This window comes from Otolemur garnettii, unplaced genomic scaffold (genome assembly GCF_000181295.1).
Source record: "Otolemur garnettii isolate 467f Iridium unplaced genomic scaffold, OtoGar3 scaffold00015, whole genome shotgun sequence".
NCBI lineage: Eukaryota > Metazoa > Chordata > Mammalia > Primates > Galagidae > Otolemur > Otolemur garnettii.
In genome coordinates, this window is record NW_003852410.1 from 21,919,353 (window position 1) to 21,937,259 (window position 17,907).

Below are 17,907 nucleotides of genomic sequence, written 5' to 3' on the forward strand. Positions count from 1 at the left end.
GGCGGAGGCAGGAGACTCGCTTGAGCCCAGGAGTTGGAGGTTGCTGTGAGCTGTAATGCCACGGCACCCTGCCCAGGGGGACAGCTTGAGGCTCTGTCTCAGAAAAGGAAAAGAAAAAAAAAAAAAAAAAAAAAAAAAAGAAATTATTTCTGTATGTGCTGACATTGTTGTGAGATTAGTATTAATACCAACGTATGTAAAACATTTTCTTCTGGCATAGATACATTTTTAATGGTGACAATGTCCTTTAATAAACACAGAACATATTAGATAATAAATTATTATTAATTTGACTGTGGCTTCTTTATAGAGAATCGGTATCTGGTGGGAGTGGGCCCGGGCAGCCTCCACTAGCTGGCAAGATGGGCAGGGCAAGGCCAGAGGCCCTGCTGCCCTCATGCTTTAGGACCTAATTGGCTGCCTGTGAGCTGAGGGCCTCAGAAGCTCCATCGGTCATGTACATGGCCATCTCAGCTGCAGCCCTTGACATGGCAGGGAGGAAAGGTCTCAGGGGAGAGAGAGGGAAGGGACAGCCTTCACAGAGTAGGCAGCTCCAGCAGGTGGTACAATCTGCACATTTACCAGGGGAGTGTTAGCCCTCCCAACATGTCTCTCTCAGCTGAGCATGGGCCGCATTCTCAAGGGTTTTTCTAAAATTTGGGCCAAAATGTGGGTATGCATTATGCACAGCAAAATGTGGTTATCTAATGTTAATAGTACTACCAGGAAGAAGGCATATAGCTAACTTGGTCAGACAGTTTTGGTACGAATTTTTTAAATTCACTACTCAACTAAACTCTCTCCTGATCAAGAGGAAAGTTCTAATCCCAGCAAGTAGTAATTTTAGTAATGTGTTCTTATGAAAACTTGCCAGCATTTTTTTTCTTTTTCTTTTTTTCTTTTTTTTTTTTTTTTTTTTGAGACAGAGTCTTACTCCATTGCCCTGGGTAGAGTGCTGGTATATCATCATAGCTCACAGCAACCTCAAACTTTTGGACTTAAGCAATCTTCTTGCCTCAGCCTCCACAATGCCCAGCTGGTTTTCCTATTTTTAGAAGAGATGGGGTATCACTCTTGCTCAGGATGGTCTCTAAACTCCTGAGCTCTAGCAGTCTTCCTGTCTTGACCTCCCAGAGTGCTAAGATTACCAGCATGAGCCACTGGGCCCAGCCAACTCTCCAGCTTTAGGCGTGAACAGACATGTGTGCAGCTACCCCTCCATTGTACTCATGCTCATCTCACACTGTCAGTAACTCATATATTGATCTCTTAGTATGTGCCAAACCCCATCTTCAGCACTTTACCCACATTATGCCATACAGTTATTCATAACAAACTGTCATTTGAGGGGTGTATCACCATCACCCCTGTGTATATACAGGTGACACCCAGGCACAGAGAAGTTCAGTAACTTGCCCAACGCCACACCTTAGGTAGAGGAGCACAGATATGAACACTCATTTTCATTAGGAATAGTTTAACTTCTGCCCGAAGGATTTTGGTGGTGGTTTTGTTTTCTGTAAGACACCTCATTGCATAGTCCTGCTGTCCAATTACAGACCCACTTGTTATTTGTTGCCATTTAAATTTAAGTTAATTACAGTTAAAAAATAAAATCTTCAGTTCCTCAATCTCCATAGTTACTTTTAAAGAGCTTGATAGCTCCATGTGACTAGTGGCTACCACATTGGACAGTGTGGGTATAGAGCATTTCCGTCATCACAGAAAGTGCTACTGGGTGGCACCAGTCTGGGGTGTTCAAACCCTGGAACACCCCAGGCTGAATAGTACCAGCCTGGCAGGAAAACAAGCTCTTAGAGTTATTTATGTATGGAGCTGTGGGCCAAGACCCAGAAGATCCTGATTCAGTGAGTCTAGGGTGGGAACTAAGGACAGTGCAGGTTAAAGGCTACTCAGGTGGCCGGGCACAGTGACTCACACCTGTAATCCCAGCACTCTAGGAAACCGAGGCAGGTGGATTGCCTGAGCAAGAGCGAGACCCTTTCTCTAAAAATAGCTGGGCATTGTGGCCAGCACCTGTAGTCCCAGCTACTCAAGAGGCTAAGGCAAGAGAATTGCTTGAGCCCAGGAGTTTGAGGTTGCTGTGAGCTATGATGCCTTGGTACTCTATTGAGGGCAACAAAATAAGACTATCTCAAAAAAAAAAAAAAAAAAGCTCAGGTGATTTTCAAACACAATCAGGGTATAGGGCTGGCGACTAGGATCTCAGAAAATGACCTGCACCCACAGGGTTGCAGCAGAGAACTCTAAATTCCATTGCTTCTGAGGAGAAAAGCGTTTCTTCCCCAAAGCTGTTAATTAGTGACCTACCCATACAGGAAAATTAATAAAATGTGCATAAATGTGAAACCCTCTGATCTTCCCTCTCTAGACAAGCACTGGAAAAGGAAAGCAGTCATATAATTTCAAAGCTCTGCTCATGTCTCCATTAAGTTGAAAACATTCTAAGCACAAATATGCTAATGGATTTTCTTAAAAATTAGATAAACCATCAGATACATTTTCTAAGTTTGCCTGTAATAAGAGTGAAAAGCTCTAACATTCCAACAGCTCCTTTCAGCCTTCTCAAAGACATGTTAAATCTCATTTCTATGTGCTTTTGTTTATTCATTCGTTCACTCAACAAAAATTTTTGAAGCACATAAAATGTACTGAACAGTATTCTAGACCGTGGATAGACAAACCTCACTTCTCATGGAGCCGGCATTCTGGTGGTTTTCTGTGTATGTGCCTGTGATGTCCCTTATGCACATGATGTCCCTTATGTCCTTATGTGTAGGACAGTGAGACAGGAAAGCAAACCAGTAAGTGGGATAGACCCTGTTACCCTGTTAGAAGGTAGTAAATAGAACCAAAAAAAGCAGGTAAGGGAGATCAGAAATATTGGGGAAGTTTTGTAATGTTTAATAAGGTAGTTAGGAAAAGTCTCCCTGAGAAGTTAATGGCTGTTCATACCATGGCTGTTAAGCCATGTTCTGCTTAACTGAAAAGTGTTTTTTTTCTCAAGCTCCGCAAAATTCCTAGCAGCCTCTGCTGCAGGAGTGTAGGTCGTCTACCTCCAACCCACAAAGTAAACTTTCCATCTGATAATTGTCTTGGCAGCTATGTTCCCAAAGCCCTGGCTGCAAGTGATACCATCCTCCTTGTGCCTTGGCAGGTGACTTTGCCTGGCAAATCTTATCAAGTCTTGCCTTCCTTTAGCCACTGTGACAGGGCTATGGTTTGTCAGGCTTCCAATAGGCCTTGGGACTGCACTAGAGAGGAGGCTAGTGAGCGGACCTCTGACTACAGGGAATTTAAAAGAGCTTTCTCTTTAAGCTCCAAAAACTTTAAAAATATGCAATTAAAAATTGTCTGCATGCCCAGAGACCTTTTAAGGCCTTTTAGTTATAACTAACCAAAAATAACTTTCCTTTCTGGGTGCCAGGCTCCTGGTACCAGTGGTAGAGGAGAAGCTCTTTTTCTCTCTCCTTTATTTTTTTTTATAACATATTTGATAGAAATGAAATGGAACAGATGGGGAGATGGAGAAACTGTGGTGAGGGCGAGGCACATAGGAAGGAAGTGAAGTTAAAAGAGATGAAAGAATCAGCTAGTGGAATTAGATCTGCTACGTGGGATAACCAGAGAAATTCCCATGAGTTTCTCAATTACAGAGAAGTAGCTAATAAAAACCTCCCCCAAACCCTTTTTGATTTGTATCTAAAATGTTACTTTTGAATATATCAAGAAAACTCAAAACCTTAGGTAGACTGAAAGGTATTTAGCTCTGTTATTTAAATATATTATCTGTTCATTTATCTTAAATAAGACAGCTGAATTTAGAATTGTATGGCTCTTGTAAGTAACTACTTAGGTTAGTTTGGGGTTTGTTTCTGGGTTTTTGTTTGTGGTTATTATTATTGTAAATATTCTAAGCTGCGCGTCCTAAACTTTTTTAAAATAGTAATTCTTAGCAGTAGACGTGTATCTACTATTTCAAAGATTATTTAAAAGTACAACTAAGCAGGAAAAATCAGTTGAATTTAGAGTTTAACGTTATAACCCTTAATTTTGAAATACTGATTATACATTTTTGTCAGATTATTCTTTGTGATTGTGTTTTCTGATATTCTCTGTACATTTTTCAGCCTGAACTTTCTGTTTGATTACAAACTAAAGTTTTTGTTCAGTTGCCTTTATTAGTGGAAGCCAAGCCTGAGGCAGCATATTAGACCCTGTGTTGAAAAATAAAAAGATTTTTTATAAAATTCAAAAGACAAAAAACAGACCAATTCCACTGTCTGGGAAGGAGCTTGTGGCCGCTCAATTTCTGTCAAACTGCACAAACTGAGCAAGATGGGTGTAATATAATTGGGATCAATTTTACCCTGCTCTCTGCTCTAGTATTCTCTTTGGGCCCCTCAAGCTGATGGCTCCTGTGCACAGTACCCCCCCCCCCCCCACCTCCCCGTCATCCTTAAAACAGTGGTGTCTAGAATCACCATTACTACCGAAATCAACAAGACTTTCTTTGTTTTTTATGGAGTTTTTTTTGAGACAGAATCTCACTCTGTCACCCTGGGTAGACAGGCATCAGAGCTCCTAACAACCTCAAACTTCCATTCAGGTGATCCTCCTGCCTCAGCCTGCAAAGTAGCTAGAATTACAGGCATCTGCCACCACTCCCAGCTAGTTTTTCTATTTTTAGTAGAGACGGGGTCTCAATCTTGTTCAGGCTGATCTTGAACTTCTGAACTTGGGCAATCCACCAGCTGAAGAGAATATATGTTTCTTAAGACATATATCTGCCTGAAGGCTCCAGTGTAGGAGCTGGGAGAGTTATCTATGTGTGTTCTCATATTACACTTAATTCACCTTTTCACTCATAGTTCCCTGTGCTTTTCTTATTTTAATCCAGGCAAACCCTTTTTTACACGAAACCCTTCTGAATTGAAAGGCAAGTTCATTCACACAAAGCTGCGGAAAAGCAGCCGCGGCTTTGGCTTCACAGTGGTTGGAGGGGACGAACCTGATGAATTTCTGCAGATCAAAAGCTTGGTCCTGGATGGTCCTGCTGCATTGGACGGCAAGATGGAAACAGGTAGAGCACGCGTGGCCTTATGTGTTTTGTGTGCTGAGACTTCTACTCAGCCCTCAAACAAGAACAAACAACATCATGGTTGCACAGGCATTTAAATGTCCTGGAAACACCAGAGTGAGCCAGATCCCTACACTACATAAATTCATCCCTTGGTACATGTTAAAACCTTTGAAGCCATTTTAACTTTGGGAAGCATTAGGGTGCCGTTGAGTATAATAAAGTAGCACTTTACTGAAAACATACATCCATTTGAATAAATGAACTCTAAACTTGTATTTCAGCTATGGGAAATTTTTTGAAAGACATTTCCAATGTTCTTTCAATGATTGTTGTAGCCCCATTAGAGGGGAAGACAGTAGATGTTGGAAGAATGCTTTATTACCTACCAGTTACAATAACTAGAAGAATGGAATTAGAATGTTCCTAACACAGAGAAACGATCAATGTCTGAGGTGATAGACCCTGATTTGATTAACACATGTTATATTTCTATATTGAAACATCACATATGCCAGTGGTTCTCAACCGTCCTAATGCTGCAATGTTACAATGAACAATGTTCATTGTTAGAAAGGGGTCGTGACCCACAGGTTGAGAACTGCTGACATGTACCCTATAAATATATACAACTATTATGTACTCATAATGATTAAAAATACAATTTTTAAAAAATTCAATAATTGAAGCAGTCCCTTTATGCCTCAAAGTATCACCCCCAACTCCAGTTTTACTTCAGCTTTGTTTTAGTAGAATGTTACAGTAATGATACCACTTTTCTGGGTGCTATTTATTTTAACCCCCAAACTCTTATCTTTTACAGGGGATGTAATTGTCAGCGTGAATGACACCTGTGTTTTGGGACACACACATGCTCAAGTTGTGAAAATCTTCCAGTCCATTCCCATTGGTGCCAGTGTGGACCTTGAACTCTGCCGAGGTTATCCGTTGCCTTTTGACCCAGATGACCCCAATACCAGTTTAGTGACCTCGGTAGCCATTTTGGATAAAGAACCAATTATTGTGAATGGACAAGAGACCTATGATTCACCAGCTAGCCACAGTAGTAAGACAGGCAAAGCCAATGGCACGAAGGATGCCAGACCAAGCAGCCCTGCTGACGTGGGTTCGAATGGTTCCCATGGTTACCCCAATGACACTGTCTCTTTGGCATCCTCCATAGCCACTCAGCCAGAACTCATAACCGTTCATATAGTCAAAGGGCCGATGGGCTTTGGTTTTACTATCGCAGACAGTCCTGGTGGTGGTGGCCAAAGAGTGAAACAGATTGTCGACAGTCCAAGATGCCGAGGCCTAAAAGAAGGGGATCTTATAGTGGAAGTTAATAAGAAGAACGTGCAGGCTCTTACTCACAACCAAGTGGTGGATATGCTGATCGAGTGTCCTAAGGGAAGTGAGGTCACACTGTTGGTGCAACGAGGAGGTATGTAGGTTTGTTTTGCTTTTTAATTTTTTTGTTAACCCCAAATCATTGCTTAACTTATTGGTCTTCAGTTGACTATTTGGGGCTTTTTAAAAGTGGTACTCCTTTAAATTCATTTATATTTAAATGTTCAGAAATTTGTTCAGAATGCCTTCTGGGGGTGGTAGGTTTGAATCTCGCCTGAGCCTTAAAAATGTCCTTCAGCATACTCACATCTTAAGTAACCGAGAATCTCAGAGTTCTGGGATATTCTACATCTTGAGACATTAAGCTTTTTTCTTTCTCCTTGCCTGCATCTCCCACACACTTGCCCCACCTGAAATCCTAAGATCTCACATTAAGAAATATTTTCCACCAGAATGAAATGTCTTACTCCCGGGGTATATACCTGTGAGTTGTACTGACTGATCATTATACACATAACAGCCCCGAGAATGATTGTTCCTCTGTTCTTTGACAACATGATTTATTTCATGCACAACATATTTGGGCCCTCTGAAAAGAGATCAAGAACCACACTTTTATTTCCCCTTTGTTGGGTTGCAATAATGGAGCTCATTTGTGTCACAGCAGCCACATTCCCATGGTTTTCATGAAGCCTCATGTACTGTGTTCAAAATGATGGAGGACATTGGAAGGAAATCCAAACTACAGAGCGACTATGCATGTGAACCAAAATGCTTGATCAAACCTTCTTCTTGAGCCATTGGGCAGATTTTATTTTTAAGAATGCTATTTCCACTGAACAATTTTAAAGTCTCCTCTTGTACCTAGATCAGTTGACTACCCAGATAATTGGGTTTTAAATAGTGACCAAAATGTAATAGGAAATGATTTGAACGTAAGATTGATGATGATGGCGATGATGCCCCCTGGCACTTACAGACAACTGGCCATTTGTAGAGCCCTTTCGGACCTGCCCATGCTGCTCTTGTGATCTTCACTACTTCCCTTGGAGGTAGGAAGGTGCCAGCCCACTGAGGAACTGAAAAGTTCACCCTTGCTCTGTGGTTTCCAGTCCAGTGCTCGGCCCTACTTAACTCTGTGTGACACTGATCTTTACATATTTGCTGAATATGGTGGTTGAAAACCTGGACACTTTCAAATAATTCTTGGTACATCAGGCACATCTCTGATTCTGCCATTGCTCATTTGAGTCACAAACCGCCCTTTTCTCTCACTTCGTCTATATTTGCTCCTTCATTTCTGTTACAGATGTGTTGCGTTTTTCTATCCCATTAGATTCACTTTTGAGAGGACCAATTATAAAGTCTCATTAGGACCTAGTAACTTATAGCACTTACTAGGACCATATTGTCATAAATTTGTCTAAACCAGTATACAAGTAATTATAGAAGCATACTCCTTGCTTTTAAATACGTGTTCTCTTTTCTTGATTCTAAGACTTTCATTTTGTTAATTCTGTCGTATTTTATAGTGTTCATGTGGAATGATCCAGAATATATTGTCACATTAGTCAACATGTACATAGTTTATTCCAGAACTAAGTAATTTAAAATCACTGTAACATCAGTAGCCTTTAAAATCTACCATATGTCTTGTGTTTGATTTATGTGTAGGATAGAAAGTTTGTACATCTGCAGTTGGCAGGCTAACCCCAGCTACTATTAATCATTCTCAAAAGCATATAAATACAGTTGTTTTTGCCATACATTAGTTAACTTGAATCAGGGCTGACATTTAATCATCTCTCCTACAGGGAGGGGTATAATGCGAGGGTTTGATGAAGGAACAAGACAACTGCTAGGTTAAATGAGAAAGTCAATGGCCACTTCACTGATTCTTTCTAATGAATCTCATTTCTGTTGTCACTGTTAGTGAGCACATTGATAAACTCATCAAATCCACCGCCGTTCATGATTCTGAGGAGTTCTCATCTTAAGGACAAAACTTTCTGTGCTTTAAAGAATGGGCCTTTCCCACTTTGAGGCAGAACTGGCTACATTTGTAGCACCTATTTTTTTTTTTTTTTTTTGAGATAGAGCCTCAAGCTGTGCCCCTGGGTAGAGTGCCGTGGCATCACAGCTCACAGCAACCTCCAACTCCTGGGCTCAAGCAAGTCTCCTGCCTCAGCCTCCCAAGTAGCTGGAACCACAGGCGCCCACCAAAACGCCCGGCTATTTTTTTTTTTTTTTTGGTTGCAGCCGTCATAGTTGTTTGGCGGGCCCGGGCTGGATTCGAACCCTCCACCTTAGGTGTATGTGGCTGGCACCTTAGCCACTTGAGCCACAGGCGCCGAGCCTGTAGCACCTATTTTAATTCTTAATGTCCTGAGCTCATTTTTGACATTTTTCTTGTCAAGATCTGGTACATTTCATTTCTAGCATTTTTAGTCAGTCTCCCCCACCTCTATCCAGAAATCAACAGAATCACACTGTTCGTAAATTTCTGGGGTCCGGCTTGGAGTTGCTGGGAGATGTTCTCCTACATGCCCAGCAGCGGGGCCCGTTACCAGTTTGCTTACAAGTCTCACCTCCATGAATATCTCTCCGCCCACTGGCCCACACTCAGGTGTTTAAAGAGCAGCCCCTCTGTCCAGTGTGGGCTTCCATCCTCCCTTTGCGTGTCCTTTCCTGTTTCTCCCTCTGCTGTCTGGTCTGGAGAGTGCTTTTTATTGTTTTATTTTGCACACCGCATTTGCATTTAACAGTCCTGGCACCTGATACTAGTATGAGTCTAGATACTTCTTTGAGGTATTTGGAAAATCACGCTAAAAGGTCATTACTAAAGAATTTTCTTTTAAAATTAATAAGAGATACAAAAGTGATCCCATAACTGTTTTCACTTTATTAAAAAAGGAACTATATAGGTAGCATGACTATTTGTGTCTCTCTGTATAAAATATTTTGTATATTCAGGTAATTCACACATACTAGTGCTGTGACACTCTTTTAAGATGTAATTTTGTGTTGAGTCAGAATACTCTGTTTCTATAGAAGATTTAGCAATATTTTTGAAAGTGGAGAGCATATACTTTGCTTTTGAGAGAAAGTATGTATTGAAAAGTAAGCTTTACTGCAGGTGTCAGCAGCTGGCCTCTGCTTCAGGCTTTGGCCTTAAACTGCTGTATCCCTTGAATAGATTGCTACTTCTGTCCAGATGCTCATTTTTTAATTTTAAAAAATTGAATGTTTTGAACTGGAGAAGCTTTTGAGAAGCTTTTTCTGGCTCTAATCTTGTGCCAAGAGTGACTTTATTTTTTGTATAGAGGAAAGACCACCAGATACAATTTTGAATCCCAGCTCCTTTACCCTGTGACCTTAGGGAAGTCACAAACCTTCCCTAGCTTAGTTCAGCATCTGAAAAACATATAAGAATCATAATACTGCTGAGCGGCATTGGTGCTGTAATGGTGAGCATAGCTGCCTTCCGAGAATCATTGTACTTGCCTTGCACGGGCATATGATCTACATAAATTAAATAAGGTAGCAGCTGGCTAATTGCTGACATGGTAATCACCTGATAAATCAGTGGTGTTTTATTGATATTGCAAATATCAAAAGCAGTTGAGTGGGGGTGGCTTTTTATTTGGAAAAAAAAAAAAAAAACTCTTGCCAAGACCTACAGAACCTTAATCTTAGTGTATGATGTTCAGGCATCTGATTTTGGGGAGCAGGGATTGGTTTTGCTTTTTAGGAAGTCCAACTGGCTGTTCCAGTGCACAGCTAGAGTTGCAAACAATGGTAGACGTGTCCCCACAGTGCCTTCTAGTTTTGATTCTATGATGTACAACTTGGGGAAAACTAAGTTTATAAAGCTAAGGTGTTATTTTCATTTCAGAGCAATGTTCTTCTTTTCAAGTCTATTTTATCAGCAACAGATTTCTTAGTCTTCATAAGGCTCTTCTACTCTCCTCTGAAGTAGAAAAACAGCTCCCACGTTCTCTGTTTTTCTAGCTCAGAAGAGAGGACTTGACATTGGAGATGCTCACCGTGAGTCCCGCCTGGCTTTTACGGCTCACAGCAGTAACGGATGTGATGTTTTGCTTTCCAGTTTGCACATACGATATACTGAACACTTTTGTCAGGTCACTAAGTAATTTTAGGCTCTGATTATAGAGTCATGAAACGTTAAAATTCCTGGTGGGCAGGATTGTGTCTAACTTTTACTCTTGTGTCCCTGCCACTTCTAGGGAACTTAGCAAGTGGTAAGGTCTCAGTAAATAATATCTGCATAAATTAAACTTCATCCATAAGTCACTAGAGAAAATTGTATAGCTGTATAGTCACACTTTGTAACCCTAGAAAGAAGACTGAGTTAAATGGCAAAAATTCAGTATGAAAATGATGGTGATGACGGTAAGATAATGTTACTACTGTCATTTACTGAGTACTTATGGTGTGTGAGGCGTGTTACCACCATGTGTGCAGGGCACATACACATGTGCACACATGCTCACTCCCATGTGTATGTAAATAAAACCTCTCAACACTTCATCGTTGTAGCCATATTAAAACTGCTCCCATTTGCAATGTGCAAGATCCTCTGTGAAATGAAGGCATTTCTAGGCTAGGGGGGAATAAAAGGTTTTGTTTTACGACTAAATTTGCATAGTGTAAAGCAAAGGAGAAAATTCTGACTGGTTTGGGAAAGCACATATGAGCTTTTAATCAATAAGCACTTCTAAAATATGCCAGGTATGTTTCTAATCATTTTACACATCATAATTCCTAAGAACCCTCTGAGGTAAGTGTAATCTTAGCTCCATTTTAGAGAAGAGGAAGCTGAGACCCAGAGAGTTTCAGTGATTTATGAAATCGCACAGCTCATTAATGACACAGCTAGGATCTTAACCTAGAAATTCCGGCTCTAGAGAAAGCTTGAATATTCTGCTAAACAGCCCACTGGCTCATAGGCGAGAAACTGTTTCAGTACCAGGACTGTTGAGGAGTGTATCTCATGCATAAAGGAATGAGTAAAGCATGAAGGCCGTGGGCAAATTGGTGCCACTTAATTCTCATCAAAATCTATTGATGATATTTAGTTCATTAAATTGTTACTGATCCAAACAGAAAAAAAAAGCAATACCTAATTTCAGTCATCTAAGCACATAATCAATGTGTGTGTGAGTGTGTGTGTTTTCCTTCTGACATCAGGCAAAGTAGTTAAAAAAAAAAAAAAAAAAAAAACCCTCACAATGGAAACCACAGTGAGCTGTGCACCAGAGTTAAACCTGGGTGATCCGGTGCCCTGCTCCTCTTTGCCGCCCAATCTTGGACTGAGGAATGAATTGCAAATTGTACCCCCTACATGTTTAACGGCCAGAGTGTCTCAAATTGAGCAGCAGGGCCTCAGAAAGAGGAGCCCAGGGTATTTACAGGTAATATCCTAATACTGTTGGAGTCCTGTGTATCCACATCTGCAGATGCTGGCCGCTCTCCTTCCTCAGCATATCCAGACTCAGTTTACATCCCACCTCTTCTCTGCCATCTGTCTGTCACATGGCACCTGGCCTGGCAGTGACCTCACAACAGGGCTCATTGCTTCCCCCAGCTGGACTGATTTAAGATGAATCCATCAAGACACTCCTCGTGTCAAAATGGCCTTCCATCATTGAGCGGAAACTCTGCATCCTGGGTCAGGGCCCTGGTGCTGGCTTCTCCCTCTGTCTGTATTTTTCTTCTCCGTATAGCTCCAGGACTCCCGCCCTCACATCCTTCAGGCCTCTGCCCGGAGGTCCTTTCATCTTCTCTCATCTGAGAAACCTGCTCTCTCTGCTCCACACAAAACAAAGTAGCATCCAGCACCATCTGTCTGTTCTGTGATCTCCCTCATGCCCTTATCAGACCTACCTGTGATCTTCTCAAGAGCCAAGACTTGGTCTCAGTCACTGCTTTATCCCCATTGCCTAAAAACAGTGCCTGGCACATTGTAGATATTCAGAAAATTATGCATATTGAATGAAAAAAATAAGTTCATGCTAGGCCCTTTGTTTTCATAAATGCTTATGTTCAGGAGAATTTTTGAGCTGAGGAAACAGGCAGAGGGAGATTGACCACCCCCAAGTCACACAGCTAAACGATGACGTCGAGTGTGACTCTGAACCCAGGTCTGTTTGTTTGCAAAGCCTGTGCCTTCTGTCACAGGCTGCCCTAAAGGACAAACAGATGCTTTGATCAGTGTGTCTGTAGGCCCAGATACTGGCACCTCATGCCAGTGAATCATGCTGGCCTGAAAGTGTGCACTCCAGTGTCTAGTAAAGTAGCTTCTATCTAATAAATTAAAATTAAGTAAATTTTAAAATTCATGCCAGCCCAGTGGCTCACACCTGTGATCTCACCCACTATTTTGGGAGGCCAAGGTGGGAGGATTGTTTGAGGACAAGAATCTGAGGCTACAGTGAGCTCTGATTGTGCCCCAATACTCCAGCCTCGGTGACAGAGCAAGGCATTGTCTCTAAAAATAATATAACATAAAATAAAATTCAGTTCATTTCAAGTGCTCAATAGGCACATGCAGCTGCTAACTACAGTATTGGAGTCTTGATAGAGAACATTTCCACCATCACAGCAAGTACTGTTGGCCAGCACAGCAATTGAAGTGTCTTATCCTCAGAAGTGAGATATTGAATATCCTTTATTTTACCCTTTCTCTTATTTTTTCATACCTTTAAATAGAAGAAAATTGGGTAATTGAAGGCAATCTCTTAACTAATGAAATTCTTTTTACACAGATAGTAATGAAAATAAGTCCAATTTATTAAATTCTTTCCATGCATAGATATTGCTCTAAGTTCTTTATATGTTAAGCTCTGGATGTTAAGGGGCTGCAAAAAATTCAGACTCAGGGAATTTATAACTTAAAAAGTGTAAAGAGCTTGGTACAATCTATGCTTTCTCAGTTCTGGCATGGTCTCATCAGGTTTTCAGAGGGATTACAGGACTCCTCCTGGCCATGAAGGATCTCAGGTTTTGTACTGGACTGATGTTTAAGGAGCTTAATTTAAATTAATTTATTAAAGTACTTCTAATCCAAAAAGTAGAAGAAACTTTAAAACTCAAGAAAAATGCAACTGAAATTCTTCTTTTTAGAGTTACATATACACATACACATTTCAGACTATTATAAGAGTATTAAGTTACATTTTTGCCTTTGTAAGGTAGACTTACATCCTTCACCCAGGGAGTATGTCATATACCTAAATATTGTTCCCGTTAGGTGGGAACTTACCGAATCCCCTACAACTACAATTTTTATATGTGTGATCTGCCACATGAGGTATTAGCAAATTACAATTTGTCAGAACTCTATTTAAAAAATAAAGCAAGATGTTCAAATCTCCTAGGTGTGTGAGATCAGACAATTAAATTTGCAAATTCATCCTAGAAAAAGTGCTTTGAAGGGCAGACTAGGTGTTGGCCCATAGTTTCATTCCCAAGGGGAGCACTTCGAAGGTGACTGCAGTGATATTCAGCAATGAGGTATCAGCACATTTTCTAGGATGGGTTTGCAAACCTACTTGTCTCCACTCACATCTATCTGATTTAGTGATTTAATGCCTCAAATTAATTGACTTCATTGCTTACTTATGATGCTTAGCTTTTCTAACAATTTGGAAGTCAAGTCACCTTGTCAGATCCTGCATGCTGCCTGGATTTTCCTAGCTGTTAAAAGTTGTTCAAGTTAAAATTAGCAAATTTCCCAGCACTTCGTGGTGCTGAACACGGTGGCATTCGGATTTGCTCTTAAGGGGCTTTCTGGACTTCATTAATAATGCAGTTTTGAGTTGCTATTTTCATTTATTTGCCATGGTTTAAAGTTATCAAGGATTGTATTTGAGAATTCTTTATAGAATGACAGGTCACATTTATATTTGAGATGACTTACAGCAAGATATAAGATAAAATATAAAAACATTTTGATTCTTTCATTACATAAGGCGTAAAAATTACTCCTCACTTTCACATCTTAAGGAACTCTGGCTTCTTTATGGATTTTTGGCCTCGTGGTTTTTAAACCTAAGCAAACCTTTACTTATTCGTTCTAACATTTTTATCCAACTTCACACATTATTGGATGATTTGCATTTCATTCATAAGGCAAAGTGGTTGGCACACACAAGGCAATGTCTTGTTCTCCTTGAAGGTAAATTTAATGCACTGAGTTCTTTGCATTATTCATTACAAATGTGTATGTGCGCAAGTTACAATTCTCATTAAGGAGAGGGAGCAACCCGTCCCCTTTTTGGAAGAGGGGTGTAATTCCGCAGGGCTGGCAGGCTGTGGAATTGTTATTTTGTTGTTCTACTTAAGTGCTGAATTCAAATGGAGGGAGTTGCTTTGTTGTAACTTTCTGGGGGGAAAAATCCTTAACACTGTGTGCCAGGCATTGTCTAGGCACTGGGAATGGAACAGAACCATCTGCAAATGAAACAAACAAGATCCTCATTTCATGAAGCTTTTATTCTTGGGGAGGGGGAGAAAGGGTAGAAGTAAATAGATGAATGCGAAAATGTCAGCCAGAGAAGAGTCCTCTGAAGCAAAACAAACCAGGTGTGTGAGCAGGTGAGGCAGGTACAGGGGTGAGACATGACTACAGGGAAGTCACAGTTAGTGCAGCGACCCCAAGAAAGAACTGGAAAGGAGACTGACCCGTGTGCCTGGAGAAACACAGAGGGGTGGCGGCCATGGCCAGCGACTGGAGACCAGGATCTGAAGTTCAGATTTCACTTTAATGTGATGTCCATTTACACGCAACAAAGGGACAGGCTCACAGTCACCTGTCCAGATAGTCCCTCTGGCATATACATGAAGAATATATTTTGGGAAAATAGGAGTGGACGAGGGAGACTTATTGGGGCTCTTGAAGTGGTTTGTTTGAACAAAAGTATAGCAGCCTGGACTAGAGTGATAGCAGCGGCAGTCGTGGCATGAGAGTTCGGGACATATTAAGGAGAGTCAGAAGGACTTCGTAGATCAAACATAGGATTTTTCCTTGTAACGAGGCACGTGGTTGTCCCCACGACGCGACTCTGCTCTTTTGGCAGACGATATATAAACAGATGTGTTGGTTGTGTTCCAGGACAACTTTACATGGCTCACAAGCTATCATTTGCTGAAGGAGAGGATAAGTAAGGAGTCAAAAATACCCCCTGAATTTTTGACCTGTGTAGAACCTTCACTGAGGCTTGAAAGTGGGATAGGAGAGGGAGCAGGGCTTGAGCCGTGGAGGCCAGATTCCTCCCAACACACATGTTAGTTGTGAAGTGCTCATTTGACATCCAGGTGAAGCAGAAATACAGGCAGTTGCTTGGTATCTGGAGTTTAGTGGTGGTGAGGTCAGGGCAGGAGAAATGTACATTTATGGGCCATTATTATATCAATGAGCATTCCACAGACTATGAGCTCTGACTCATTACATTTTTAGGCCATGAAATCAATGGATTGGGCTGCAGCCTGTGTTTTTCTCGAAAGTGAAATGGAGTAGAAAGTGATTATCAGAGTATATCACACTCAATCAAGATGAGCACTTTCCTCATGAAATGCTGACTGCATGTGTGCACACAGGCACTCACACGTGTGTGTGCATGTGGGAATGTCTCATAAAATGTGTTCCTCATCGTGAGCCATGTTCATACAATTCATAAAACACAGATGTGGGTGGTAGTTAGAGTTATGAGCCTGAGTGAGATTAGTGAGGAAAAGGGCAGAAAGAGAGGAGTGTTGGGGAGGCAGTAGAGATGGCCACCATGAATAGGAAGAAGAACAGGAAATCAGGTGTCATGCAATCCAGAAGATGGTGTCCGGAGAAGATTCCAGCAGCACTGGTAGGTCCAGCAGTGGAGGCCTATGAGGATGGAAATGCTGCCTGTGCCTGGCCACCTTTGAGAGCAGGGCCCCTGAAGTCAGCCTGAGTGTGGGGCAGTGGGATAGACACCCTGTCCAAGGTTTGCTGTGAAGTGGAACCGACAAGAGTACAAGCTTCAGAGGGAGGTGGAGTCAAAGGAGAGGGTTTGGTTGGGTTCGGTTGTTAAGATGGATAACACAGCGTTCTTGCACACGGATTGGAGTGATTCGGAGGACTGGAAAAACTAGTGATCAAAGGGGGAAAGGAGAATTCGTTCTGTTCACACATTGCAGTAGTGAAGTCTTTAAGAAGGGGGAGGAGACAGGACATATGAGAGAATACACTATGCCGAAAATGGGCCTAGATTTGATCATTCCCCTAGAAGTAAACTGTTGAAATTTTATATATTTCTGTTAGTCGAGTCAATTGAGGTTACACTGTAACTGTTTTTCTTTTCTATGTAATGTCATAGTCCTAATAGCATTTGTCACAAGCCTCTTCCCTGTTGACCCATTCCTGATCTTAATCATGGACTGAGGATGTTCCTTATGCAATCTAGAAGGGAGACAAGACGAACAAGTGAATTCCATCTGAGTCTGTGCTACACAGATTTGGACAAGAGTAGAAAGGATGAGGAGTGACAGTGGCATCTGTGTGAACTGGAACAGAGTCTCAACCTCTGCACTTTTGACATTTGGGGGCAGAAAATTCTTGGTTGCAGGAGTCCAGGCTGTGCATTGTAGGATGTTTAACAGCATCCCTGGTCTCTACCTAGCAGGTACCTGTAGCACACCTGCCCCTTTACCCCAACTGTGACAACCAAAAATGTCTCTGGACATTGGCCAGTGCTCCCTGGGCGACAAATCACTGTCTCGTGGGAACTTCTAGACTGAAGCTATGCTTTGCATTAGTTGGATTAGAGTTGTGAACTGGCCCTTGGCATTATTTGGCATGATCTACTCATGTATTTTTTAGCCATCTTTCTTTTAGAAATTATTTTAGATTTTAAAAGCATTTATTTAGAGACAGAAAATCTGATTTGCCACAGGCTTGCCATTTCTTATGTATATTGTTACTCTTATTGATTACTTGTCCAGACAAAGAGTTTGAGACCCAAAGACAGTATGCACAAATTCACTAACAATCCATGAATGGATTACATGGAATGCAGACCTGTTACGGACCCATTTCCTAGGAATTCTTTTCACCATCTCAAAATTCCAGTGACCAGCTATTCTTCCTTTCCTTTTGGTTTAATTTATGCTTAAAAAACAAATAAACCAAAAGAAAGAAACCAGATATCTTCAGATAATCTATTTTCTACCTGATTTTGTTTCCATATGAAAATTAATTTGTGTCAACAACTTTAATGATGTTTCCCATGTGAAAAGTCCCTGCTCTAAGGAATGTTACTATTTAGTCTCTTTCTCTTTTTTTTTTTGAGACACACTCTCTCTCTCTTTTTTTTTTTTTTTTTTTTGAGACAGAGTCTCACTGTGTTACCCTCTGTAGAGTTCTGTGGCATCATAGCTCACAGCAACCTCAAACTCTAGGG

General features: G+C 41.2%; 1 protein-coding gene across 5 annotated transcripts in view; it reads left to right on the forward strand.

The window, feature by feature from the left end:
- Positions 1 to 17,907, forward strand: part of MAGI1 (membrane associated guanylate kinase, WW and PDZ domain containing 1) — a 682,664-nt gene that overhangs the window by 598,385 nt on the left and 66,372 nt on the right. For all 5 annotated transcript variants that reach the window (XM_023510627.1, XM_023510629.1, XM_023510631.1 and 2 more), the window contains 2 exons: positions 4,922 to 5,104; positions 5,925 to 6,545. In XM_023510627.1, the coding sequence (XP_023366395.1) occupies positions 4,922 to 5,104; positions 5,925 to 6,545 (804 nt within the window). The remainder of the gene's footprint in view (positions 1 to 4,921; positions 5,105 to 5,924; positions 6,546 to 17,907) is intronic.